Below are 26,976 nucleotides of genomic sequence, written 5' to 3' on the forward strand. Positions count from 1 at the left end.
CTGTGTGTCAGGACAGATAGTCTATAAATCACCTTCTCACTGCTGTGTGTCAGGACAGATAGTCTATAAATCACCTTCTCACTGCTGTGTGTCAGGACAGATAGTCTATAAATCACCTTCTCACTGCTGTGTGTCAGGACAGATAGTCTATAAATCACCTTCTCACTGCTGTGTGTCAGGACAGATAGTCTATAAATCACCTTCTCACTGCTGTGTGTCAGGACAGATAGTCTATAAATCACCTTCTCACTGCTGTGTGTCAGGACAGATAGTCTATAAATCACCTTCTCACTGCTGTGTGTCAGGACAGATAGTCTATAAATCACCTTCTCACTGCTGTGTGTCAGGACAGATAGTCTATAAATCACCTTCTCACTGCTGTGTGTCAGGACAGATAGTCTATAAATCACCTTCTCACAGCTGTGTGTCAGGACAGATAGTCTATAAATCACCTTCTCACTGCTGTGTGACTGGACAGATAGTCTATAAATCACCTTCTCACTGCTGTGTGTCAGGACAGATAGTCTATAAATCACCTTCTCACAGCTGTGTGTCAGGACAGATAGTCTATAAATCACCTTCTCACTGCTGTGTGACTGGACAGATAGTCTATAAATCACCTTCTCACTGCTGTGTGTCAGGACAGATAGTCTATAAATCACCTTCTCACTGCTGTGTGTCAGGACAGATAGTCTATAAATCACCTTCTCACTGCTGTGTGTCAGGACAGATAGTCTATAAATCACCTTCTCACTGCTGTGTGTCAGGACAGATAGTCTATAAATCACCTTCTCACTGCTGTGTGTCAGGACAGATAGTCTATAAATCACATTCTCACTGCTGTGTGTCAGGACAGATAGTCTATAAATCACCTTCTCACTGCTGTGTGTCAGACAGATAGTCTATAAATCACCTTCTCACTGCTGTGTGTCAGGACAGATAGTCTATAAATCACCTTCTCACTGCTGTGTGTCAGACAGATAGTCTATAAATCACCTTCTCACTGCTGTGTGTCAGGACAGATAGTCTATAAATCACCTTCTCACTGCTGTGTGTCAGGACAGATAGTCTATAAATCACCTTCTCACTGCTGTGTGTCAGGACAGATAGTCTATAAATCACCTTCTCACAGCTGTGTGTCAGGACAGATAGTCTATAAATCACCTTCTCACTGCTGTGTGTCAGGACAGATAGTCTATAAATCACCTTCTCACTGCTGTGTGTCAGGACAGATAGTCTATAAATCACCTTCTCACTGCTGTGTGTCAGGACAGATAGTCTATAAATCACCTTCTCACTGCTGTGTGTCAGGACAGACAGTCTATAAATCACCTTCTCACTGCTGTGTGTCAGGACAGACAGTCTATAAATCACCTTCTCACTGCTGTGTATCAGGACAGATAGTCTATAAATCACCTTCTCACTGCTGTGTGTCAGGACAGATAGTCTATAAATCACCTTCTCACTGCTGTGTGTCTGGACAGATAGTCTATAAATCACCTTCTCACTGCTGTGTGTCAGGACAGATAGTCTATAAATCACCTTCTCACTGCTGTGTGTCAGGACAGATAGTCTATAAATCACCTTCTCACTGCTGTGTGTCAGGACAGATAGTCTATAAATCACCTTCTCACTGCTGTGTGTCAGGACAGATAGTCTATAAATCACCTTCTCACTGCTGTGTGTCAGGACAGATAGTCTATAAATCACCTTCTCACTGCTGTGTGTCAGGACAGATAGTCTATAAATCACCTTCTCACTGCTGTGTGTCAGGACAGATAGTCTATAAATCACCTTCTCACTGCTGTGTGTCAGGACAGATAGTCTATAAATCACCTTCTCACTGCTGTGTGTCAGGACAGATAGTCTATAAATCACCTTCTCACTGCTGTGTGTCAGGACAGATAGTCTATAAATCACCTTCTCACAGCTGTGTGTCAGGACAGATAGTCTATAAATCACCTTCTCACTGCTGTGTGTCAGGACAGATAGTCTATAAATCACCTTCTCACTGCTGTGTGTCAGGACAGATAGTCTATAAATCACCTTCTCACTGCTGTGTGTCAGGACAGATAGTCTATAAATCACCTTCTCACTGCTGTGTGTCAGGACAGATAGTCTATAAATCACCTTCTCACTGCTGTGTGTCAGGACAGATAGTCTATAAATCACCTTCTCACTGCTGTGTGTCAGGACAGATAGTCTATAAATCACCTTCTCACAGCTGTGTGTCAGGACAGATAGTCTATAAATCACCTTCTCACTGCTGTGTGTCAGGACAGATAGTCTATAAATCACCTTCTCACTGCTGTGTGTCAGGACAGATAGTCTATAAATCACCTTCTCACTGCTGTGTGTCAGGACAGATAGTCTATAAATCACCTTCTCACTGCTGTGTGTCAGGACAGATAGTCTATAAATCACCTTCTCACTGCTGTGTGTCAGGACAGATAGTCTATAAATCACCTTCTCACAGCTGTGTGTCAGGACAGATAGTCTATAAATCACCTTCTCACTGCTGTGTGTCAGGACAGATAGTCTATAAATCACCTTCTCACAGCTGTGTGTCAGGACAGATAGTCTATAAATCACCTTCTCACTGCTGTGTGTCAGGACAGATAGTCTATAAATCACCTTCTCACTGCTGTGTGTCAGGACAGATAGTCTATAAATCACCTTCTCACTGCTGTGTGTCAGGACAGATAGTCTATAAATCACCTTCTCACTGCTGTGTGTCAGGACAGATAGTCTATAAATCACCTTCTCACTGCTGTGTGTCAGGACAGATAGTCTATAAATCACCTTCTCACTGCTGTGTGTCAGGACAGATAGTCTATAAATCACCTTCTCACTGCTGTGTGTCAGGACAGATAGTCTATAAATCACCTTCTCACAGCTGTGTGTCAGGACAGATAGTCTATAAATCACCTTCTCCCAGCTGTGTGTCAGGACAGATAGTCTATAAATCACCTTCTCACTGCTGTGTGTCAGGACAGATAGTCTATAAATCACCTTCTCACTGCTGTGTGTCAGGACAGATAGTCTATAAATCACCTTCTCACTGCTGTGTGTCAGGACAGATAGTCTATAAATCACCTTCTCACAGCTGTGTGTCAGGACAGATAGTCTATAAATCACCTTCTCACTGCTGTGTGTCAGGACAGATAGTCTATAAATCACCTTCTCACTGCTGTGTGTCAGGACAGATAGTCTATAAATCACCTTCTCACTGCTGTGTGTCAGGACAGATAGTCTATAAATCACCTTCTCACTGCTGTGTGTCAGGACAGATAGTCTATAAATCACCTTCTCACTGCTGTGTGTCAGGACAGATAGTCTATAAATCACCTTCTCACTGCTGTGTGTCAGGACAGATAGTCTATAAATCACCTTCTCACTGCTGTGTGTCAGGACAGATAGTCTATAAATCACCTTCTCACTGCTGTGTGTCAGGACAGATAGTCTATAAATCACCTTCTCACTGCTGTGTGTCAGGACAGATAGTCTATAAATCACCTTCTCACTGCTGTGTGTCAGGACAGATAGTCTATAAATCACCTTCTCACTGCTGTGTGTCAGGACAGATAGTCTATAAATCACCTTCTCACTGCTGTGTGACTGGACAGATAGTCTATAAATCACCTTCTCACTGCTGTGTGTCAGGACAGATAGTCTATAAATCACCTTCTCACTGCTGTGTGTCTGGACAGATAGTCTATAAATCACCTTCTCACTGCTGTGTGTCAGGACAGATAGTCTATAAATCACCTTCTCACAGCTGTGTGTCAGGACAGATAGTCTATAAATCACCTTCTCACTGCTGTGTGTCAGGACAGATAGTCTATAAATCACCTTCTCACTGCTGTGTGTCAGGACAGATAGTCTATAAATCACCTTCTCACTGCTGTGTGTCAGGACAGATAGTCTATAAATCACCTTCTCACTGCTGTGTGTCAGGACAGATAGTCTATAAATCACCTTCTCACTGCTGTGTGTCAGGACAGATAGTCTATAAATCACCTTCTCCCAGCTGTGTGTCAGGACAGATAGTCTATAAATCACCTTCTCACTGCTGTGTGTCTGGACAGATAGTCTATAAATCACCTTCTCCCAGCTGTGTGTCAGGACAGATAGTCTATAAATCACCTTCTCACTGCTGTGTGTCTGGACAGATAGTCTATAAATCACCTTCTCACTGCTGTGTGTCAGGACAGATAGTCTATAAATCACCTTCTCCCAGCTGTGTGTCAGGACAGCTAGTCTACAAATCACCTTCTCACTGCTGTGTGTCAGGACAGATAGTCTATAAATCACCTTCTCACTGCTGTGTGTCAGGACAGATAGTCTATAAATCACCTTCTCACTGCTGTGTGTCAGGACAGATAGTCTATAAATCACCTTCTCACTGCTGTGTGTCAGGACAGATAGTCTATAAATCACCTTCTCACTGCTGTGTGTCAGGACAGATAGTCTATAAATCACCTTCTCACTGCTGTGTGTCAGGACAGATAGTCTATAAATCACCTTCTCACTGCTGTGTGTCAGGACAGATAGTCTATAAATCACCTTCTCACTGCTGTGTGACTGGACAGATAGTCTATAAATCACCTTCTCACTGCTGTGTGTCAGGACAGATAGTCTATAAATCACCTTCTCACTGCTGTGTGTCAGGACAGATAGTCTATAAATCACCTTCTCACTGCTGTGTGTCAGGACAGATAGTCTATAAATCACCTTCTCACAGCTGTGTGTCAGGACAGTCTATAAATCACCTTCTCACTGCTGTGTGTCAGGACAGATAGTCTATAAATCACCTTCTCACTGCTGTGTGTCAGGACAGATAGTCTATAAATCACCTTCTCACTGCTGTGTGTCAGGACAGATAGTCTATAAATCACCTTCTCACTGCTGTGTGTCAGGACAGATAGTCTATAAATCACCTTCTCACAGCTGTGTGTCAGGACAGATAGTCTATAAATCACCTTCTCACAGCTGTGTGTCAGGACAGATAGTCTATAAATCACCTTCTCACAGCTGTGTGTCAGGACAGATAGTCTATAAATCACCTTCTCACAGCTGTGTGTCAGGACAGTCTATAAATCACCTTCTCACTGCATTGTGACTGAAGCCCCATCACTGTCTTTCATCATGCAACTGATAGCTGTGTTGTAGATACATGTTGATAGCTGTGTTGTAGATACATGTTGATAGCTGTGTTGTAGATACATGTTGATAGCTGTGTTGTAGATACATGTTGATAGCTGTGTTGTAGATACATGTTGATAGCTGTGTTGTAGATACATGTTGATAGCTGTGTTGTAGATACATGTTGATAGCTGTGTTGTAGATACATGTTGATAGCTGTGTTGTAGATACATGTTGATAGCTGTGTTGTAGATACATGTTGATAGCTGTGTTGTAGATACATGTTGATAGCTGTGTTGTAGATACATGTTGATAGCTGTGTTGTAGATACATGTTGACTGATAGCTGTGTTGTAGATACATGTTGATATCTGTGGTCAGAGGGGTTAGGGCCTCTGTCAGGTGATACCTGTGGTCAGAGGGGTTAGGGCCTCTGTCAGGTGATTGCTGTGGTCAGAGGGGTTAGGGCCTCTGTCAGGTGATAGCTGTGGTCAGAGGGGTTAGGGCCCTCTGTCAGGTGATAGCTGTGGTCAGAGGGGTTAGGGCCCTCTGTCAGGTGATAGCTGTGGTCAGAGGGGTTAGGGCCCTCTGTCAGGTGATAGCTGTGGTCAGAGGGGTTAGGGCCCTCTGTCAGGTGATACCTGTGGTCAGAGGGGTTAGGGCCTCTGTCAGGTGATAGCTGTGGTCAGAGGGGTTAGGGCCCTCTGTCAGGTGATACCTGTGGTCAGAGGGGTTAGGGCCCTCTGTCAGGTGATAGCTGTGGTCAGAGGGGTTGTCCCCAGCACAAGGTGCCTCTGTGTAATGATCATTTCTGCGATCTTTCATTTCAGCTCATGTTGCATTTATATTTTTGTTCAGTATAGATTTTAGTTGCTCCCAGTTCATGATGTGTTTTATATGCTATAGCAAGGGAATGGAACTTGCATGGTATGAGGAAGGAGGCTAGGCCTATTGTAGATATTGCAATATAGCTTATAATGAACTAAATTAAGTTATGCATTATTTCACATCAATATTGGACATTACACCATTTACGCAAAGCAACCAAGCCCAACATATATGTTATAGGCAGCACCACGTGTAACTAATGGACAGGTTACGTAGATATTTTACTGTGTCGTGAATTGACCAGGGGTTCCGGGTTACTGTAACTACGGTAGTCACCCTATCACCTCTCAGACGCGTTTCCATGGGAGCGAGCAGGTGCACCGAGGACTGGAGTCGCCGACGCCAATAGGTGTAGACTATATTTGCGCCTGTAAATTGAACATCAACAACATACTATGATTACAGAACGGAGGCAACGGACCAAGAGCAGGATATTATAGACGTTTAGCTAAAACGGGAATGACGAGTTACCGGGTAACCAAGGAACCGATGTTGGTGAAGCGCCCAGCGTTAGTCCCAACAAAGTGGAAACGAGAACCACTCTGTTGAATGAATCGGTCTACCGGAGAGAACCGCGCGTTAACAACGTTAAAACGAAGTCAGCCTATAATTGGAAATTAAGTTGAAAGCAGTAACGCGGAAATACGTAATATACCTGCGCCTAAAGACTTCATGGGTGCGATCATATTCGCGTGGATGTACATATAATTGATCTGAAGACCCTTTGGCACATCCCCTTGGTGAGAGCGCTCTGACTCAACACAGACAGCAGTGAGTACATTATAGTGATTGTAGTGAGTGGGATGTACATTTCTCTGAAAACACAGCTCAAAAGTAGCGTAGTTCCTCCTGTAGGGCCTCAGGGAACGACAGATCTGAAGGCTACGTATTCAGACGATCAGTTAAAAAGACACTTCCTGATAGGCTCCAGCTGTATAGTATGATGACAACAAATCATCATAGAGGAGGGGGGGGGGGGGGGAATGTGAATGTGAAAAGTGTTCTGTGTGTGTGACAGGTCACGTTCCTCACCTGTCTGATGGAGAAGTACGAAAAACTGGCCAAGATTGGAGAGGGATCATACGGTGTGGTGTTTAAATGCAGACACAGAGAATCCGGACAGGTAGTCGCCATCAAGAAGTTTGTTGAATCAGAGGATGACCCGGTCATCAGGAAGATAGCACTGAGGGAGATACGCATGCTGAAGGTAGGAGAGCTCTAAACACCAGGCTCTTAAACACACACACACACACACACACACACACACACACACACACACACACACACACACACACACACACACACACACACACACACACACACACACACACCACCCTCTCACCACCCACTGTGTTCATCCCGGCAGCAGCTGAAGCACGTGAACCTGGTAAACCTCCTGGAGGTCTTCAGAAGGAAGAGACGTCTCCACCTGGTCTTTGAGTTCTGTGAGCAGACCGTCCTGAACGAGCTGGACCGACACCCCCGCGGGTACGTTACCTCTTATCACCCTGTCATAACTCCCTAACTCCACGGGTACGTTAACTCTTATCACCCTGTCATAACTCCCTAACCCCGCGGGTACGTTAACTCTTATCACCCTGTCATAACTCCCTAACCCCGCAGGTACGTTAACTCCTATCACCCTGTCATAACTCCCTAACCCCGCGGGTACGTTAACTCTTATCACCCTGTCATAACTCCCTAACCCCGTGGGTACGTTAACTCCTATCACCCTGTCATAACTCCGTAACCCCGTGGGTACGTTAACTCCTATCACCCTGTCATAACTCCCTAACCCCGCGGGTACGTTAACTCTTATCACCCTGTCATAACTCCCTAACCCCGTGGGTACGTTAACTCCTATCACCCTGTCATAACTCCGTAACCCCGTGGGTACGTTAACTCTTATCACCCTGTCATAACTCCCTAACCCCGCGGGTACGTTAACTCTTATCACCCTGTCATAACTCCCTAACCCCGCGGGTACGTTAACTCTTATCACCCTGTCATAACTCCCTAACCCCGCGGGTACGTTAACTCTTATCACCCTGTCATAACTCCCTAACCCCCTGGGTACGTTAACTCTTATCACCCTGTCATAACTCCCTAACCCCGCGGGTAACTCTTATCACCCTGTCATAACTCCCTAACCCCATGGGTACGTTAACTCTTATCACCCTGTCATAACTCCCTAACCCCGCGGGTAACTCTTATCACCCTGTCATAACTCCCTAACCCCATGGGTACGTTAACTCTTATCACCCTGTCATAACTCCCTAACCCCGCGGGTAACTCTTATCACCCTGTCATAACTCCCTAACCCCTCGGGTAACTCTTATCACCCTGTCATAACTCCCTAACCCCGCGGGTAACTCTTATCACCCTGTCATAACTCCCTAACCCCATGGGTACGTTAACTCTTATCACCCTGTCATAACTCCCTAACCCCGCGGGTACGTTAACTCTTATCACCCTGTCATAACTCCCTAACCCCGCGGGTACGTTAACTCTTATCACCCTGTCATAACTCCCTAACCCCGCGGGTACGTTAACTCTTATCACCCTGTCATAACTCCCTAACCCCCCGGGTACGTTAACTCTTATCACCCTGTCATAACTCCCTAACCCCGCGGGTAACTCTTATCACCCTGTCATAACTCCCTAACCCCGCGGGTAACTCTTATCACCCTGTCATAACTCCCTAACCCCCCGGGTACGTTAACTCTTATCACCCTGTCATAACTCCCTAACCCCGCGGGTAACTCTTATCACCCTGTCATAACTCCCTAACCCCGCGGGTAACTCTTATCACCCTGTCATAACTCTTTCGGGCCCAACCCAGAACACTTCACTGTCAGCTGCTAAAATAAACATGTGAAAGGCCTTTGTGTTGGTCTAACTCTCTCACTCTCAGGAACTCGATGACTGATCACCAAGATCATCTTTCCTGTTTCATTTAGTGACTCCTCACGTCATGCCTGGTGGTTAGTCTGACCACTAGGCTGGACAGAATGAGGTAGGGGGAGGGAGAGATAGGGGGACAGAGAGAAAGAGAGCGGGAGGGAGAGATAGGGGGACAGACAGAATGAGGTAGGGGGAGGGAAAGATACTGGACAGAGAGAAAGAAAGGGGGAGATAGGGGGACAGACAAAATGAGGTAGGGGGAGGGAAAGATACAGGACAGAGAAAGAGAGGGGGAGATAGGGGGACAGACAAAATGAGGTAGGGGGAGGGAAAGATACTGGACAGAGAAAGAGAGGGGGAGATAGGGGGACAGACAAAATGAGGTAGGGGGAGGGAAAGATACAGGACAGAGAGAAAGAGAGGGAGATAGGGGGACAGACAGAATGAGGTAGGGGGAGGGAAAGATACAGGACAGAGAGAAAGAGAGGGAGATAGGGGGACAGACAGAATGAGGTAGGGGGAGGGAAAGATACAGGACAGAGAGAAAGAGAGGGAGATAGGGGGACAGACAGAATGAGGTAGGGGGAGGGAAAGATACGGGACAGAGAGAAAGAGAGGGGGAGGGAGAGATAGGGGGACAGACAGAATGACGTAGGGGTGGGGAAGTGGGGAGAAGGGGGACAGAGAAAGAGAGGGGGAGGGAAAGATAGGGGACAGACATAATGAGAGGCAGGGACAGAGAGGAGGAATAGGCTCTGACCTACGTGGTGGGAGACCGTTGCTAAGAGACACTAAAGACAGAGAATGTTAGAAGAAAAAGTATTGTGTCAGCATACACGCACACACGCACACACACGCACATACACACACACACACACACACACACACACACACACACACACACACACACACACACACACACACACACACACACACACACACACACACACACACACACACACACACACACACACTTTTACAGAAGTGAAATGTAGTGTAATAAAGAAGTGTAATATAGATGTCAATAAAGCTATGATACAAAATAACTCAAAAGTTAAAAAGAAAACATTTCTAGCACACAGACATTAGAAGTATTTGGTGTTTTATTAGGATCCCCAGTAGCTTGTTGCAAAGGCAGCAGCTACTCTTCCTGGGGTTTATTATGGATCCCCATTAGTTCCTGCCAAGGCAGCAGCTACTCTTCCTGGGGTTTATTATGGATCCCCATTAGTTCCTGTCAAGGCAGCAGCTACTCTTCCTGGGGTTTATTATGGATCCCCATTAGTTCCTGCCAAGGCAGCAGCTACTCTTCCTGGGGTTTATTATGGATCCCCATTAGTTCCTGTCAAGGCAGCAGCTACTCTTCCTGGGGTTTATTATGGATCCCCATTAGTTCCTGCCAAGGCAGCAGCTACTCTTCCTGGGGTTTATTATGGATCCCCATTAGTTCCTGCCAAGGCAGCAGCTACTCTTCCTGGGGTTTATTATGGATCCCCATTAGTTCCTGCCATGGCAGCAGCTACTCTTCCTGGGGTTTATTATGGATCCCCATTAGTTCCTGCCAAGGCAGCAGCTACTCTTCCTGGGGTTTATTAGGATCCCCATTAGTTCCTGCCATGGCAGCAGCTACTCTTCCTGGGGTTTATTATGGATCCCCATTAGTTCCTGCCAAGGCAGCAGCTGCTCTTCCTGGGGTTTATTATGGATCCCCATTAGTTCCTGCCAAGGCAGCAGCTACTCTTCCTGGGGTTTATTATGGATCCCCAGTAGCTTGTTGCAAAAGCAGCAGCTACTCTTCCTGGGGTTTATTAGGATCCCCGTTAGTTCCTGCCATGGCAGCAGCTACTCTTCCTGGGGTTTATTATGGATCCCCAGTAGCTTGTTGCAGAAGCAACAGCTACTCTTCCTGAGGTTTATTATGGATCCCCATTAGCTTGTTGCAGAAGCAACAGCTACTCTTCCTGGGGTTTATTATGGATCCCCATTAGCTTGTTGCAGAAGCAACAGCTACTCTTCCTGAGGTTTATTATGGATCCCCATTAGCTTGTTGCAGAAGCAACAGCTACTCTTCCTGAGGTTTATTATGGATCCCCATTAGCTTGTTGCAGAAGCAACAGCTACTCTTCCTGAGGTTTATTATGGATCCCCATTAGCTTGTTGCAGAAGCAACAGCTACTCTTACTGGGGTCCACACGAAACATGAAACATAATACAGAGCATCATTAGACGAGAACAGAAAGTTGTGTTTGTGGCAGAAGTTGACGGCCTGCGGCGTCTGCCACAGTATACTCTTCAGCTGAACCTCAGGGACCCTGGAGGAGACCATGGCACAACGGGACGTTTCATAGAACACACAGACCTCTCTACCCCACACACTCTCCGTTCCCAAGACAAAGGGCAGTGTGTATTATATAGAGAGAAAGCTTCCTCCCTCGCTGCCTCACTACAGGTCCTTTACCCAGAATGCCCGTGCAGCAGAAACTCAAGCCGCCCCTGAAAACAAAAGCTGTGGTTGCTAGGGGCGACATGCACACAGTTGCCCGGGTGATAGGGAACTGTTTAAAGCAGCAGTCCGTTTGGATGTAAAGAGAAAGGATCTGAGAACATAACAATATCACAATGATTATAGAGGAACGTTACACATCATGATGATTATACAGTAATATTACATATCATGATGATTATAGTTGAAGTCAGAAGTTAACATACACCTTAGCCAAATACATTTAAACTCAGTTTTTCACAATTCCTTACATTTAGTCCTAGTAAAAATTCCCTGTTTTAGGTCAGTTTTTCAGTTCTGCCCACAAATCTTCTATGGGATTGAGGTCAGGGCTTTGTGATGGCCACTCCAATACCTTGACTTTGTTGTCCTTAAGCCATTTTGCCACAATTTTGGAAGTATGCTTGGGGTCATTGTCCATTTGGAAGACCCATTTGCAACCAAGCTTTAACTTCCTGACTGATGTCTTGAGATGTTGCTTCAATATATCCACATCATTTTCCAGCCTCATGATGCCATCTATTTTGTGAAGTGCACCAGTCCCTCCGGCAGCAAAGCACCCCCACAACATGATGCTGCCACCCCCGTGCTTCACGGTTGGGATGGTGTTCTTTGGCTTGCAAGCCTCCCCCTTTCTCCACCAAATATAATGATGGTCATTACCATCAAACAGTTCTATTTTTGTTTCATCAGACCAGAGGACATTCTCCAGTAAGTACGATCTTTGTTCCCATGTGCAGTTGCAAACTGTAGTCTGGCCTTTTTATGGTGGCTTTGGAGCAGTGGCTTCTTATGTCGATATAGGACTCGTTTTACTGTGGATATAGATACTTTTGTACCCGTTTCCTCCGGCATCTTCACAAGGTCCTTTGCTGTTGTTCTGGGATTGATTTGCACTTTTCGCACCAGAGTACGTTCATCTCTAGGAGACAGAACGCGTCTTCTTCCTGAGCGGTATGACGGCTGCGTGGTCCCATGGTGTTTATACGTGTGTACTATTGTTTGTACAGATGAACGTGGTACCTTCAGGCATTTGGAAATTGCTCCCAGCTTTGAACCAGACTTGTGGAGGTCTACAATTTCTTTCTGAGGTCTTGGCTGATTTCTTTTGATTTTCCCATGATGTCAAGCAAAGAGGCACTGAGTTTGAAGGTAGGCCTTGAAATATATCCACAGGTAAACCTCCAATTGACTCAAATTATGTCAATTAGCTTATCAGAAGCTTCTAAAGCCATGACATAATTTTCTGGAATTTTCCAAACTGTTTAAAGGCACAGTCAACTTAGTGTATGTAAACCTCTGACCCACTGGAATTGTGATACAGTGAATTATAAGCAAAATAATCTGTCTGTAAACAATTGTTGGAAAAATTACTTGTGTCATGCACAAAGTAGATGTCCGAACCGACTTGCCAAAACTATAGTTTGTTAACAAGAAATTTGTGGAGTGGTTGAAAAACGAGTTTTAATAATGACTCCAATCTAAGTGTATGTAAACTTCCGACTTCAACTGTATGTGTTTCTGAACTATTGACAACGACTAAGTATCCCTTTATAACCTCTGACCTCTGTGTGTTCTATAACGGAGAGTGTGTGGGGTAGAGAGGTCTGTGTGTTCTATAAAACATCCTGTTGTGTCCTGGTCTCCTCCAGGGTCCCTGAGGTTCAGCTGAAGAGTATACTGTGGCAGACGCTGCAGGCCGTCCACTTCTGCCACAAACACAACGTTAGTTTCAGCTAATTCTTACTTCTAATGTCTGCGTGCTAGAAAGGTTATCTTTTCAAAATAACTTTTGAGTTATTTTGTTTCATAGCTTTATTGTCATCTATATTACTTTTCAGTTCTGTAATAGTGTGTGTGTGTGTGTGTGTGTGTGTGTGTGTGTGTGTGTGTGTGTGTGTGTGTGTGTGTGTGTGTGTGTGTGTGTGTTGCAGTGTATTCATCGGGATGTGAAGCCAGAGAACATCCTCCTCACCAAGACAGGAGTCATCAAACTCTGTGACTTTGGATTCGCCAGGATCCTCAGTAGGTCACACATACACACGCACGCACGCACGCACGCACGCACGCACACACACACACACACACACCACGGCCCGTGAGTACATTTGTGTGCGTTCTATGTCTCTCTAATGACTAATTCAACAAGGAGCCTAAAGATATCAGCTGCTGTTCTGGCCTCCTCACTTCCACAGCAGGGAAGAGGAGGGAGGAGAGACGAGGAGAAGAGCCAGCCAGTCAGCCGGGTCAGCCTGTTAGACAGTCAGCCAATTAAGCAGTCAGCCAGTTAGCTAGCCAGTCAGCCGGTCAGTCAGCCAGTCAACCGGCCAGTCAGCCTGTTAGACAGTCAGCCAATTAAGCAGTCAGCCAGTTAGCTACCCAGTCAGCCAGTTAGCTACCAAGTCAGCCTGTTAGACAGTCAGCCAATCAGCTAGCCAGTTAGCCGGTTAGGCAGTCAGCCAATTAGGCAGTCAGCCAGTTAGCTAGCCAATCAGCTAGCCAGTCAGCCTGTTAGACAGTCAGCCAATTAGGCAGTCAGCCTGTTAGACAGTCAGCCAATCAGTCAGCCAGTCAGTCAGTGAGTCAGAAACTTTAGCCAGTTAGTCAATCAGTTAAGCAGTCAGTCAGCCGGTGTCTCTATCTCTCTCGCTCTCTGTGTAATTTACATGTTATTCAATGTCTCTCTCTCTCTCTCTCGCTCTCTGTGTAATTTACATGTTATTCAATGTCTCTCTCGCTCTCTGTGTAATTTACATGTTATTCAATGTCTCTCTCTCTCTCTCTCTCTCTCTCTCTGTAATTTACATGTTATTCAATGTCTCTCTCTGTCTCTCTGTCATGGATCCCCCCCAGTACTGCTGCTCGTTCTGTTCACCAGTTCCTGAGGTCGACGTCACCGGCCTTCTAGGCTTCACTGAACTGGATTCATTATCATCAACCCCGGACTGTCTTGTCTGATTACACTCAACCTGGTTCCCATTTCCCCTGATTTGTTATATATGTGCCCTCTGTTCCCCATTGTCCTGGTCGGTTATCGTTCCCATGTCCGTTGGGCGTGTGAGTACCTATGCGTTGCTTCAGCTTCTGTGCTGCGTGTTTTGTGCGTTGTGTATTACGGGTCTCGTTCCGTGTCGTTCTACGAGGTTTACCCTCTTTTGTCTGGGTACATCCCAGTGTTTTGTATACGTGTTTGTTTTGGGGCGTATTAAAAGCCCCTATTGTGTATTCCTGCGCCCGTCTCCAAATCCTTTATACCGGCGTGACACTCTCTCTGTGTAATGGACATGTTATTCAATGTCTCCCTCTCTCCCTCTCTCTCAGTGTAATGGACATGTTATACAATGTCTCCCTCTCTCTCTGTGTAATGGACATGTTATACAATGTCTCCCTCTCTCTCTGTGTAATGGACATGTTATACAATGTCTCCCTCTCTCTCGCTCTCTGTGTAATTTACATGTTATTCAATGTCTCTCTCTCTCTCTCTCTCTCTGTGTAATTGACATGTTATACAATGTCTCCCTCTCTCTCTGTGTAATGGACATGTTATACAATGTCTCCCTCTCTCTCAGTGTAATGGACATGTTATACAATGTCTCCCTCTCTCTCTGTGTAATGGACATGTTATACAATGTCTCTCTCTCTCTGTGTAATGGACATGTTATACAATGTCTCCCTCTCTCTCTGTGTAATGGACATGTTATACAATGTCTCCCTCTCTCTCTGTGTAATGGACATGTTATACAATGTCTCCCTCTCTCTCTGTGTAATGGACATGTTATACAATGTCTCCCTCTCTCTCTGTGTAATGGACATGTTATACAATGTCTCTCTCTCTCTGTGTAATGGACATGTTATACAATGTCTCCCTCTCTCTCTGTGTAATGGACATGTTATACAATGTCTCCCTCTCTCTCAGTGTAATGGACATGTTATACAATGTCTCCCTCTCTCTCTGTGTAATGGACATGTTATACAATGTCTCCCTCTCTCTCTGTGTAATGGACATGTTATACAATGTCTCCCTCTCTCTCTGTGTAATGGACATGTTATTCAATGTCTCCCTCTCTCTCTGTGTAATGGACATGTTATACAATGTCTCCCTCTCTCTCTGTGTAATGGACATGTTATACAATGTCTCCCTCTCTCTCTGTGTAATGGACATGTTATACAATGTCTCCCTCTCTCTCAGTGTAATGGACATGTTATACAATGTCTCCCTCTCTCTCTGTGTAATGGACATGTTATACAATGTCTCCCTCTCTCTCAGTGTAATGGACATGTTATACAATGTCTCCCTCTCTCTCTGTGTAATGGACATGTTATACAATGTCTCCCTCTCTCTCAGTGTAATGGACATGTTATACAATGTCTCTCTCTCTCTCTGTGTAATGGACATGTTATACAATGTCTCTCTCTCTCTCTGTGTAATTGACATGTTATTCAATGTCTCCCTCTCTCTCTGTGTAATGGACATGTTATTCAATGTCTCCCTCTCTCTCTGTGTAATGGACATGTTATACAATGTCTCCCTCTCTCTCTGTGTAATTTACATGTTATTCAATGTCTCTCTCTCTCCCTCTCTCTCTGTGTAATTTACATGTTATTCAATGTCTCTCTCTCTCTCGCTCTCTCAGTGTAATTTACATGTTATTCAATGTCTCTCTCTGTGTTCAGCGGGGCCAGGTGATGACTATACAGACTATGTGGCTACTCGGTGGTACCGGGCTCCAGAGCTCCTGGTGGGTGATACTCAGTACGGAGCCCCAGTGGACCTCTGGGCGCTGGGCTGTGTGTTCGCCGAGCTACTCCATGGAAATCCTCTCTGGCCTGGACGCTCCGACGTCGACCAGCTCTACCTCATCAGACGCACTCTAGGTACACAGTGAGCAGGAGCAATGTATTGTCCAGGGTCATTTTAAAACAACAGCTGTTTGTTGTTTTTGCTTTAGTCTGTCTGCTACCTGTGATAACCTCGGTTCTGACCACATCAGGTGACCTGATCCCTCGTCACCAGCAGGTGTTCCGATCCAACGTGTTCTTCAGTGGAGTCAGCATCCCCGAGCCTGACACCACGGTACCTAACTATTTATTTACAGTTACCAGTCAACATTTTGGACTCACCTACTCATTCAAGGGTTTTTCTTTATTTTTTTTTTACTATTTTCTACATTGCAGAATAATAGTGAAGACATCAAAACGTTGAAATAACAAATATGGAATCATGTAGTAACCAAACAAAGTGTTAAACAAATCTAAATATATATGAGATTCTTCAAAGTAGCCACCTTTTGCCTTGATGACAGCTTTGCACACTTGGCATTCTCTCAACCATCTTCATGATGTAGTCACCTAGAATGCATTTCAATTAACAGGTGTGCCTTGTTAAAAGAAACGACAGTCCATCATTACTTTAAGACATGAAGGTCAGTCAATCCAGAAAATGTCAAGAACTTTGAATGTTTCTTTAAGTGCTGTCACAAAAACCATCAAGCGCTATGATGAAAGAGTTACCTCTGCTGCAGAGAATAAGTTCATTAGAGTTACCAGCCTCAGAAATTGCAGCCCAAATAAATGCTTTACAGAGTTCAAGTAACAGACCCATCTCAACATCAACTGTTCAGAGAAGACTGCGTGAATCAGGCCTTCATGGTCGAATTGCTGCAAAGAAACCACTTCTAAAGGACACCAATAATAAGAAGAGACTTGCTTGGCCTAGAAACACGAGCAATGTACATTAGACCAGTGGAAATCTGTCCTTTGGTCTGATGAGTCCAAATGTTTGATTTTTGGTTCCAAACCGCCGTGTCTTTGTGAGATGCAGAGTAGGTAAACAGATGATCTCTGTGTGTGTGGTTCCCACCGTGAAGCATGGAGGAGGAGGTGTGATGGTGGGGGTGCTTTAATGGTGATACTGTCAGTGTTTTATTTAGAATTCAAGAAACACTTAACCAGCATGCTACCACAGCATTCTGCAGCGATACGCCATCCCATCTGGTTTGTGCTTAGTGGGACTATCATTTGTTTTTCAAAAGGACAATGACCCAACATAACTCCAGGCTGTGTAAGAGCTATTTGACCAAGAAGGACAGTGATGGAGTGCTGCATTAGATGACCTGGCCTCCACAGTCACCTGACCTCAATGCAATTGAGATGTTTTGGGATGAGTCGGACCGCGGAGTGAAGGAAAAGTAGCCAACAAGTGCTCAGCATATGTGGGAACTCCTTCAAGATGGTTGGAAAAGCATTCCAGGTGAAGCTGGTTGAGAGAATGCCAAGAGTTTGGAAACCTCTCATCAAGGCAAAGGGTGGTTACTTTGAAGAATCTCAAATATATTTAGATGTTTTTTTTTACACTTCTTTGGTTACTACTTGATTCCATATGTATAATTTCATAGTTTTGATGTCTTCGCTATTATTCTATAATGTAGAAAATAGTAAAAATAAAGAAAACCCTTGAATGAGTAGGTGTGTCCCAACTTTTGACTGGTACTGTATACTATAACTAACTATATTACTATTTCCCCTGGCCTAGCCAGACACTATGGTACCTAACTATAGATACTATACTATACTATAAATACTATACTATAACTAACAATTTTACTATTTCCCCTGGCCTAGCCAGACACTCTGGTACCTTACTATACTATACTAAACTATAACTAACTGTGTTACTATATCGCATGGTCTAGCCAGACACCATGGTACCTAACTATATATACTATACTATAACTAACTATATTACTATATCACCTGGCCTAGCCAGACACTTCCGTACGGTACCAATGTTATCTAATTTTATATCAAGTCTATTAATAACATCATATCACTGTCTGTTGATAACATCATATCACTGTCTGTTGATAACATCATATCACTGTCTATTGATAACATCATATCACTGTCTATTGACAGTATAGTATTTTGCTTCATTATTCTCTGTTCTCTCTGTAGGAGCCCCTGGAGAAACGCTTCCATGGTGTATCCTCTCACGCTCTCACTGTCATGAAGGTCTGTGCTTTATACCTACCGTTAGTAATATCTGGTGACTGACTGACTGTGTAAAGAAGAATGGCGCCGGAGGGAATGGCTGCCGTTGTACAGGCTCCTAACCAACTGGGCTGTTTTTTTTGCATTGTTTGTAACTTATTTTGTACATAATGTTGTTGCTACCATCTCTTATAACCGAAAAGAGATCCTGTATATCAGAACAGCGATTACTCACCTCAACTGGACAAAGACATACGATCTTACAGTTTTTAATGAATCCGACGCAAAGGATATACTGCTTCTCCGAAACCAGGCCCAAATCCCCGTCATTCAGGTGTAGAAAAGATGGAAATACAGGGGGCGGAGATCGGGGTGCCTTGTGAGAATTTGTCGGCGAGTGGGTAAACCCACCTCTACCATCTGTTCTATTGGCCAACGTGCGATCACTGGAGAATAAACTGGATGATCTCCGTTCGAGACTATCTTACCAACAGGACATTAAAAACTGTAATATCGTATGTTTTGCCAAATCGTGGCTGAATGACAACACAAATACTATACAGTCGGTTGGGTTTTCAGCCAATACCTCAGACCTCCACAAGTCTGGTTCATCCTTGGGAGCAATTTCCAAATGCCTGAAGGTACCACGTTCATCTGTACAAACAATAGTATGCAAGTATAAACACCATGGGACCACGCAGTCGTCATACCGCTCAGGAAGGAGACGCTTTCTGTCTGCTAGAGATGAACGTACTTTGGTGCGAAAAGTGCAAATCAATCCCAGAACAACAGCAAAGGACTTTGTGAAGATGCTGGAGGAAACAGGTACAACAGTATCTATATCCACAGTAAAACGAGTCCTATATCGACATAACCTGAAAGGCTGCTCAGCAAGGAAGAAGCCACTGCTCCAAAACCTCCATAAAAAAAGCCAGACTATGTTTTGCAACTGCACATGGGGACAAAGATCGTACTTTTTTGGAGAAATGTTCTCTGGTTTGATGAAACAAAAATAGAACTGTTTGGCCATAATGACCATTGTTATGTTTGGAGGAAAAAGGGGGAGGCTTGCAAGCCAAAGAACACCATCCGTACTGTGAAGCACGGGGGTGGTAGCATCATGTTGTGGGGGTGCTTTGCTGAAGGAGGGACTGGTGCACTTCACAAAATAGATGGCTTCATGATGAAAGAAAAGTATGTGTATATATTTAAGCAACATCTCAAGACATCAGTCAGGAAGTTAAAGCTTGGTCGTAAAGGGGTCTTCCAAATGGACAATGATCCCAAAGCTGTGGCAAAATGGCTTAAGGACAACAAAGTCAAGGTATTGGAGTGGCCATCACAAAGCCCTGATCTCAATTCCATAGAAAATATGTGGGCAGAACTGAAAAAGCATGTGCGAGCAAGGAGGCCTACAAACCTGACTCAGTTACACCAGCTCTGTCAGGAGGAATGGGCCAAAATTCACCCAATTTATTGTGGGAAGCTTGTGGAAGGTTACCTGAAATGTTTGACCCAAGTTAAACAATTTAAAGGCAATGCTACCAAATACTAATTGAGTGTATGTAAACTTCTGACCCACTGGGAATGTGATGAAATAAATAAAAGCTGAAATAAATAATTCTCTATACTATAGCCCCTGTGGCCAAGAAAGTGAAGGTAACCTGCCTAGATGACAACCGCCCCGTAGCACTCACATCAGTAGCCATGAAGTGCTTTGAAAGGCAGGTCATGGCTCACATCCACACCATCATCCCGGAAATCCGAGACCCACTCCAATTCGCATACCGGCCCAACAGATCCACAGATGACGCAATCTCAATCGCACTCCACACTCCTCTTTTCCCTCTTTTCCCAATACCATAGTGCCCTCAAAGCTCATCACTAAGCTAAGGACCCTTGGACTAAACACCTCCCTTTGCAACTTGATCCTGGACTTCCTGACGGGCCGCCCCCAGGTGGCAAGGGTAGGCAACAACACATCTGCCATGCTGATCTTCAACACTGGGGCCCCTCAGGGTGCGTGCTCAGTTCCCTCCTGTACTCCCTTAATGTGTTTGAGCCAATCAGTTGCGACAAGGTAGGGGTGTTATACCGAAGATAGCTCTATTTGGTAAAAGACCAAGTCCATATTACGGCAATGACAGCTCAAGAGAAATGACAGTCCATCATTACTTTAAGACATGGCGGTCAGTCAATCTGGAAAAGTTCAAGAACTTTGAAAGTTTCTTCAAGTGCAGTCGCAAAAATCATCAAGCGCTATGATGAAACTGTCTCTCATGAGGAAAGGAAGACCCAGGGTTACCTCTTCTGGAGAGGATAAGTTCATTAGAGTTACCAGCCTCAGAAATTGCAGCCCAAATAAATGCTTTACAGAGTTCAAGTAACAGACACTTGGTCTGATGAGTCCAAATTTGAGATTTTTGGTTCCAACCGCTGTATCTTCCTGAGATGCAAAGTAGGTGAACGAATGATGTCCGCATGTGTGGTTCCCACCGTGAAGCATGGAGGAGGAGGTGTGATGGGGTGGGGGTGCTTTGCTGTTGACATTGTCAGTGATTATTTTTAAATCCAGGCACACTTAACCAGCATGTTTACCACAGCATTCTGCAGCGATACGTCATCCCATCTGGTTTGTGCTTAGTGGGACTATCATTTGTTTTTCAACAGGACAATGACCCAACACACCTCCAGGCTGTGTAAGGGCTATTTGACCAAGAAGGAGAGTGATAGAGTGCTGCATCAGATGACCTGGCCTCCACAATCCCCAGACCTCAACCCAATTGAGATGGTTTAGGTTGAGTTGGACGGCAGAGTGAAGGAAAAGCAGCCAACAAGTGCTCAGCATATGTGGGAACTCCGTTAAGACTGTTTTTAAAGCATTCCCGGTGAAGCTGGTTGAGAGAATGCTAAGTGTGTAAAACTGTCATCAATTCTGTACATGTGCAAATGACCTGGACTAACCTGTACCCTCGCACATTGACTCGGTACCGGTACCCCCTGTATATAGCCTCTGTATTGTTATTTTATTGTGTTACTTTTTATTAAATTTTTTCCTTTTGTTTAATTAGTAAATATTTTCTTAACTCTATTTCTTGAACTGCATTGTTGGTTAAGGGCTTGTAAGTAAGCATTTCACTGTTGTATGTGACAAATACATTTGATTTGATTTGATCTGACTGGCTGATTGGCTGATTGATTGACTGATGGATGTATGGTTGTATTTATTAGTCATGCCTGGTGATGGACCCGTTGTTGCGTCTGTCCTGTGAGGAGCTGTTGGAGCTGCCATACTTTCTGGAAGAAGGCGGAGCCAGCTGGGGACGCGAGGGCGATTGTCTCGGGAGACGCCATGACAACAAAAACTCCAGACGACGACAGGTCGGGGTAAGAGAAAGACAGGCTGGGATGAGAGACGGGCAGGCTGGGATGAGAGACAGACAGGTTGGGATGAGAGACGGGCAGAGTGGGGTGAGAGAAAGACAGGCTGGGATGAGAGACGGGCAGAGTGGGGTGAGAGACGGACAGGCTGGGATGAGAGACGGACAGAGTGAGGTGAGAGACGGACAGGCTGGGGTGAGAGACGGACAGACTGGGGTGAGAGACGAACAGGCTGGGGTGAGAGACGGACAGACTGGGGTGAGAGACGGACAGGCTGGGGTGAGAGACGGACAGACTGGGGTGACACCACTGGTTACGGCCTCCGCTAGACACCACTGGTTACGGCCTCCACTAGACACCACTGGTTACGGCCTCCACTAGACACCACTGGTTACGGCCTCCGCTAGACACCACTGGTTACGGCCTCCACAAGACACCACTGGTTACGGCCTCCACTAGACACCACTGGTTACGGCCTCCACTAGACACCACTGGTTACGGCCTCCACTAGACACCACTGGTTACGGCCTCCACTAGACACCACTGGTTACGGCCTCCACTAGACACCACTGGTTACGGCCTCCACTAGACACCACTGGTTACGGCCTCCACTAGACACCACTGGTTACGGCCTCCGCTAGACACCACTGGTTACGGCCTCCGCTAGACACCACTGGTTACGGCCTCCGCTAGACCCCACTGGTTACGGCCTCCGCTAGACCCCACTGGTTACGGCCTCCACTAGACACCACTGGTTACGGCCTCCGCTAGACCCCACTGGTTACGGCCTCCGCTAGACACCACTGGTTACGGCCTCCACTAGACCCCACTGGTTACAGCCTCCACTAGACCCCACTGGTTACGGCCTCCACTAGACACCACTGGTTACGGCCTCCACAAGACCCCACTGGTTACGGCCTCCGCTAGACACCACTGGTTACGGCCTCCACTAGACACCACTGGTTACGGCCTCCGCTAGACCCCACTGGTTACGGCCTCCACTAGACACCACTGGTTACGGCCTCCACTAGACCCCACTGGTTACGGCCTCCACTAGACCCCACTGGTTACGGCCTCCACTAGACACCACTGGTTACGGCCTCCACTAGACACCACTGGTTACGGCCTCCGCTAGACACCACTGGTTACGGCCTCCACAAGACCCCACTGGTTACGGCCTCCACTAGACACCACTGGTTACGGCCTCCACTAGACACCACTGGTTACGGCCTCCACTAGACACCACTGGTTACGGCCTCCACTAGACACCACTGGTTACGGCCTCCACTAGACACCACTGGTTACGGCCTCCACTAGACCCGCCCGGTTACGTGCCCCACAAGACCCCCCTGGTTACGGCCTCCACTAGACCCCACTGGTTACGGCCTCCACTAGACCCCACTGGTTACGACCTCCACTAGACCGCACTGGTTACGGCCTCCACTAGACCCCACTGGTTACGGCCTCCACTAGACACCACTGGTTACGGCCTCCACTAGACACCACCGGTTACGTCCTCCACTAGACCCCACCGGTTACGGCCTCCACTAGACACTAGACACCACCGGTTACGGCCTCCACTAGACACCACCGGTTACGGCCTCCACTAGACACCACCGGTTACGACCTCCACTAGACACCACCGGTTACGACCTCCACTAGACACCACCGGTTACGGCCTCCACTAGACACCACCGGTTATGGCCTCCACTAGACACCACCGGTTACGGCCTCCGCTAGACACCACTGGTTACGGCCTCCGCTAGACACCACTGGTTACGGCCTCCGCTAGACACCACTGGTTACGGCCTCCGCTAGACCACCCTGGTTACGGCCTCTGCTAGACACCACTGGTTACGGCCTCCGCTAGACACCACTGGTTACGGCCTCCGCTAGACACCACTGGTTACGGCCTCCGCTAGACACCACTGGTTACGGCCTCCGCTAGACACCACTGGTTACGGCCTCCGCTAGACACCACTGGTTACGGCCTCCGCTAGACCCCACTGGTTACGGCCTCCGCTAGACCACCCTGGTTACGGCCTCCGCTAGACCACCCTGGTTACGGCCTCCGCTAGACACCACTGGTTACGGCCTCCGCTAGACCACCCTGGTTACGGCCTCCGCTAGACCACCCTGGTTACGGCCTCCGCTAGACACCACTGGTTACGGCCTCCGCTAGACCACCCTGGTTACGGCCTCCTCTAGACACCACTGGTTACGGCCTCCGCTAGACACCACTGGTTACGGCCTCCTCTAGACACCACTGGTTACGGCCTCCTCTAGACACCACTGGTTACGGCCTCCGCTAGACACCACTGGTTACGGCCTCCGCTAGACCACCCTGGTTACGGCCTCCACTAGACACCTCTGGTTACGGCCTCCGCTAGACCCCACTGGTTACGGCCTCCGCTAGACGCCACCGGTTACGGCCTCCAATAGACACCACCGGTTACGGCTTCCACTAGACACCACCGGTTATGGCTTCCACTAGACACCACCAGTTATGGCTTCCACTAAAAACCACCGGTTTTGGCCTGTTTATATCATATATACACTGCTCAAAAAAATAAAGGGAACACTTAAACAACACAATGTAACTCCAAGTCAATCACACTTCTGTGAAATCAAACTGTCCACTTAGGAAGCAACACTGATTGACAATAAATTTCACATGCTGTTATGCAAATGGTAGAGACAAAGGTGGAAATTATAGGCAATTAGCAAGACACCCCCAATAAAGGAGTAGTTCTGCAGGTGGTGACCACAGACCACTTCTCAGTTCCTATGCTTCCTGGCTGATGTTTTGGTCACTTTTGAATGCTGGCGGTGCTTTCACTCTAGTGGTAGCATGAGACGAAGTCTACAACCCACACAAGTGGCTCAGGTAGTGCAGCTCATCCAGGATGGCACATCAATGCGAGCTGTGGCAAGAAGGTTTGCTGTGTCTGTCAGCGTAGTGTCCAGAGCATGGAGGCGCTACCAGGAGACAGGCCAGTACATCAGGAGACGTGGAGGAGGCCGTAGGAGGGCAACAACCCAGCAGCAGGACCGCTACCTCCGCCTTTGTGCAAGGAGGAGCACTGCCAGAGCCCTGCAAAATGACCTCCAGCAGGCCACAAATGTGCATGTGTCTGCTCAAACGGTCAGAAACAGACTCCATGAGGGTGGTATGAGGGCCCGACGTCCACAGGTGGGGCTTGTGCTTACAGCCCAACACCGTGCAGGACGTTTGGCATTTGCCAGAGAACACCAAGATTGGCAAATTCGCCACTGGCGCCCTGTGCTCTTCACAGATGAAAGCAGGTTCACACTGAGCACATGTGACAGACGTGACAGAGTCTGGAGACGCCGTGGAGAACGTTCTGCTGCCTGCAACATCCTCCAGCATGACCGGTTTGGCGGTGGGTCAGTCATGGTGTGGGGTGGCATTTCTTTGTGGGGCCGCACAGCCCTCCATGTGCTCGCCAGAGGTAGCCTGACTGCCATTAGGTACCGAGATGAGATCCTCAGAACTCTTGTGAGACCATATGCTGACACATGCACATTTGTGGCCTGCTGGAGGTCATTTTGCAGGGCTCTGGCAGTGCTTGCCCAACCCCCCCTCGCTTCTCCTTCACCCAAATCCAGACAGCTGATGTTCTGAAAGAGTTACAAAATCTAGATCCCTACAAATCAGCCGGGCTAGACAATCTGGACCCCCTCTTTCTAAAATGATCTGCTGAAATTGTTGCAACCCCTATTACGAGTCTGTTCAACCTCTCTTTCGTATTGTCTGAGATTCCCAAAGATTGGAAAGCTGCCGCGGTCATCCCACTCTTCAAAGGGGGAGACACTCTCGACCCAAACTGTTATAGACCTATATCCATCCTGCTCTGCCTTTCTAAAATCTTCGACAGCCAAGTTAACAAACAGATCACCGACCATTTCGAATCCCACCGTACCTTCTCCACTATGTAATCTGGTTTCCGAGCTGGTCATGGGTGCACCTCAGCCACGCTCAATGTCCTAAACGATATCATAACCGCCATCGATAAAAGACAGTACTGTACAGCCATCTTCATCGACCTAGCCAAGGCTTGTGACTCTGTCAATCACCGCATTCTTATCGGCAGACTCAATAGCCTTGGCTTCTCAAATGACTGCCTCGCCTGGTTCACCAACTACTTCTCAGATAGAGTTCAGTGTGTCAAATCGGAGGGCCTGTTGTCCGGAGCTCTGGCAGTTTCTATGGGGGTGCCACAGGGTTCAATTCTCGGACCGACTCTTTTCTCTGTATACATCAATGATGTTGCTCTTGCTGCTGGTGATTCTCTGATCCACCTTTAAGCAGACGACACCGTTCTGTATACACCTGGCCCTTCTTTGGACAATGCTAACAAACCTCCAAACGAGCTTCATACAACACTAATTCCATGGCCTCCAACTGCTTTTCAATGCTAGTACAACTAAGTGCATGTTCTTCAACCGATTGCTGCCCGCACCCTCCCGCCCGACTAGCATCACTACTTTGGACGGTTCTGTCCTAGAATATGTGGACAACTGCAAATACCTAGGAGTCTGGTAAGACTGTAAACTCTCCTTCCAGACTCACATTCAGCATCTCCAATCCAAAATTAAATCTAGAAACGGCTTCCTATTTCGCAACAAAGCCTCCTTCACTCATGCTGCCAAACATACCTTCATAAAACTGAATTGGCGATGTCATTTACAAAATAACCCCCAACACCCTACTCAGCAAACTGGATGCAGTCTATCACAGTGCCATCTGTTTTGTCACCAAAGCCCCATATACTACCCACCACTGCGACCTGTATGCTCTCGTTGGCTGGCCCTCACTACATATCCGTCGCCAAACCCACTGGCTCCAGGTCATCTATAAGTCTTTGCTAGGTAAAGCCCCGCCTTATCTCAGCTCATTGGTCACCATAGCAACACCCAACCGTAGCACGCGCTCCAGCAGGTATATTTCACTGGTCATCCCCAAAGCCAACACCTCCTTTGGCCGCCTTTCCTTCCAGTTCTCTGCTGCCAATGACTGGAACGAATTGCAAAAATCTCTGAAGCTGGAGTCTTATATCTCCCTCTCTAACTTTAAGCATCAGCTGTCAGAGCAGCTTACCGATCGCTGTACCTGTACACAGCCCATCTGTAAATAGCACACCC

The 26,976-nt window shown here is 46.6% G+C and overlaps 1 protein-coding gene across 1 annotated transcript in view; it reads left to right on the top strand.

The window, feature by feature from the left end:
* Nucleotides 1-6,229: 6,229 nt before the first annotated feature.
* Nucleotides 6,230-26,976, top strand: part of LOC139549588 (cyclin-dependent kinase-like 1) — a 23,808-nt gene continuing 3,061 nt past the window's right edge. Inside the window, exons 1-9 of the mRNA XM_071360232.1 lie at nt 6,230-6,803; nt 7,051-7,239; nt 7,399-7,520; nt 13,092-13,164; nt 13,374-13,464; nt 16,114-16,314; nt 16,431-16,513; nt 18,394-18,450; nt 21,661-21,816. Of these exons, the coding sequence (XP_071216333.1) occupies nt 7,072-7,239; nt 7,399-7,520; nt 13,092-13,164; nt 13,374-13,464; nt 16,114-16,314; nt 16,431-16,513; nt 18,394-18,450; nt 21,661-21,816 (951 nt within the window). The 5' untranslated portion in view covers nt 6,230-6,803; nt 7,051-7,071. The remainder of the gene's footprint in view (nt 6,804-7,050; nt 7,240-7,398; nt 7,521-13,091; nt 13,165-13,373; nt 13,465-16,113; nt 16,315-16,430; nt 16,514-18,393; nt 18,451-21,660; nt 21,817-26,976) is intronic.

This window comes from Salvelinus alpinus, chromosome 22, assembly GCF_045679555.1.
Source record: "Salvelinus alpinus chromosome 22, SLU_Salpinus.1, whole genome shotgun sequence".
Taxonomy (NCBI): Eukaryota; Metazoa; Chordata; class Actinopteri; order Salmoniformes; family Salmonidae; genus Salvelinus; species Salvelinus alpinus.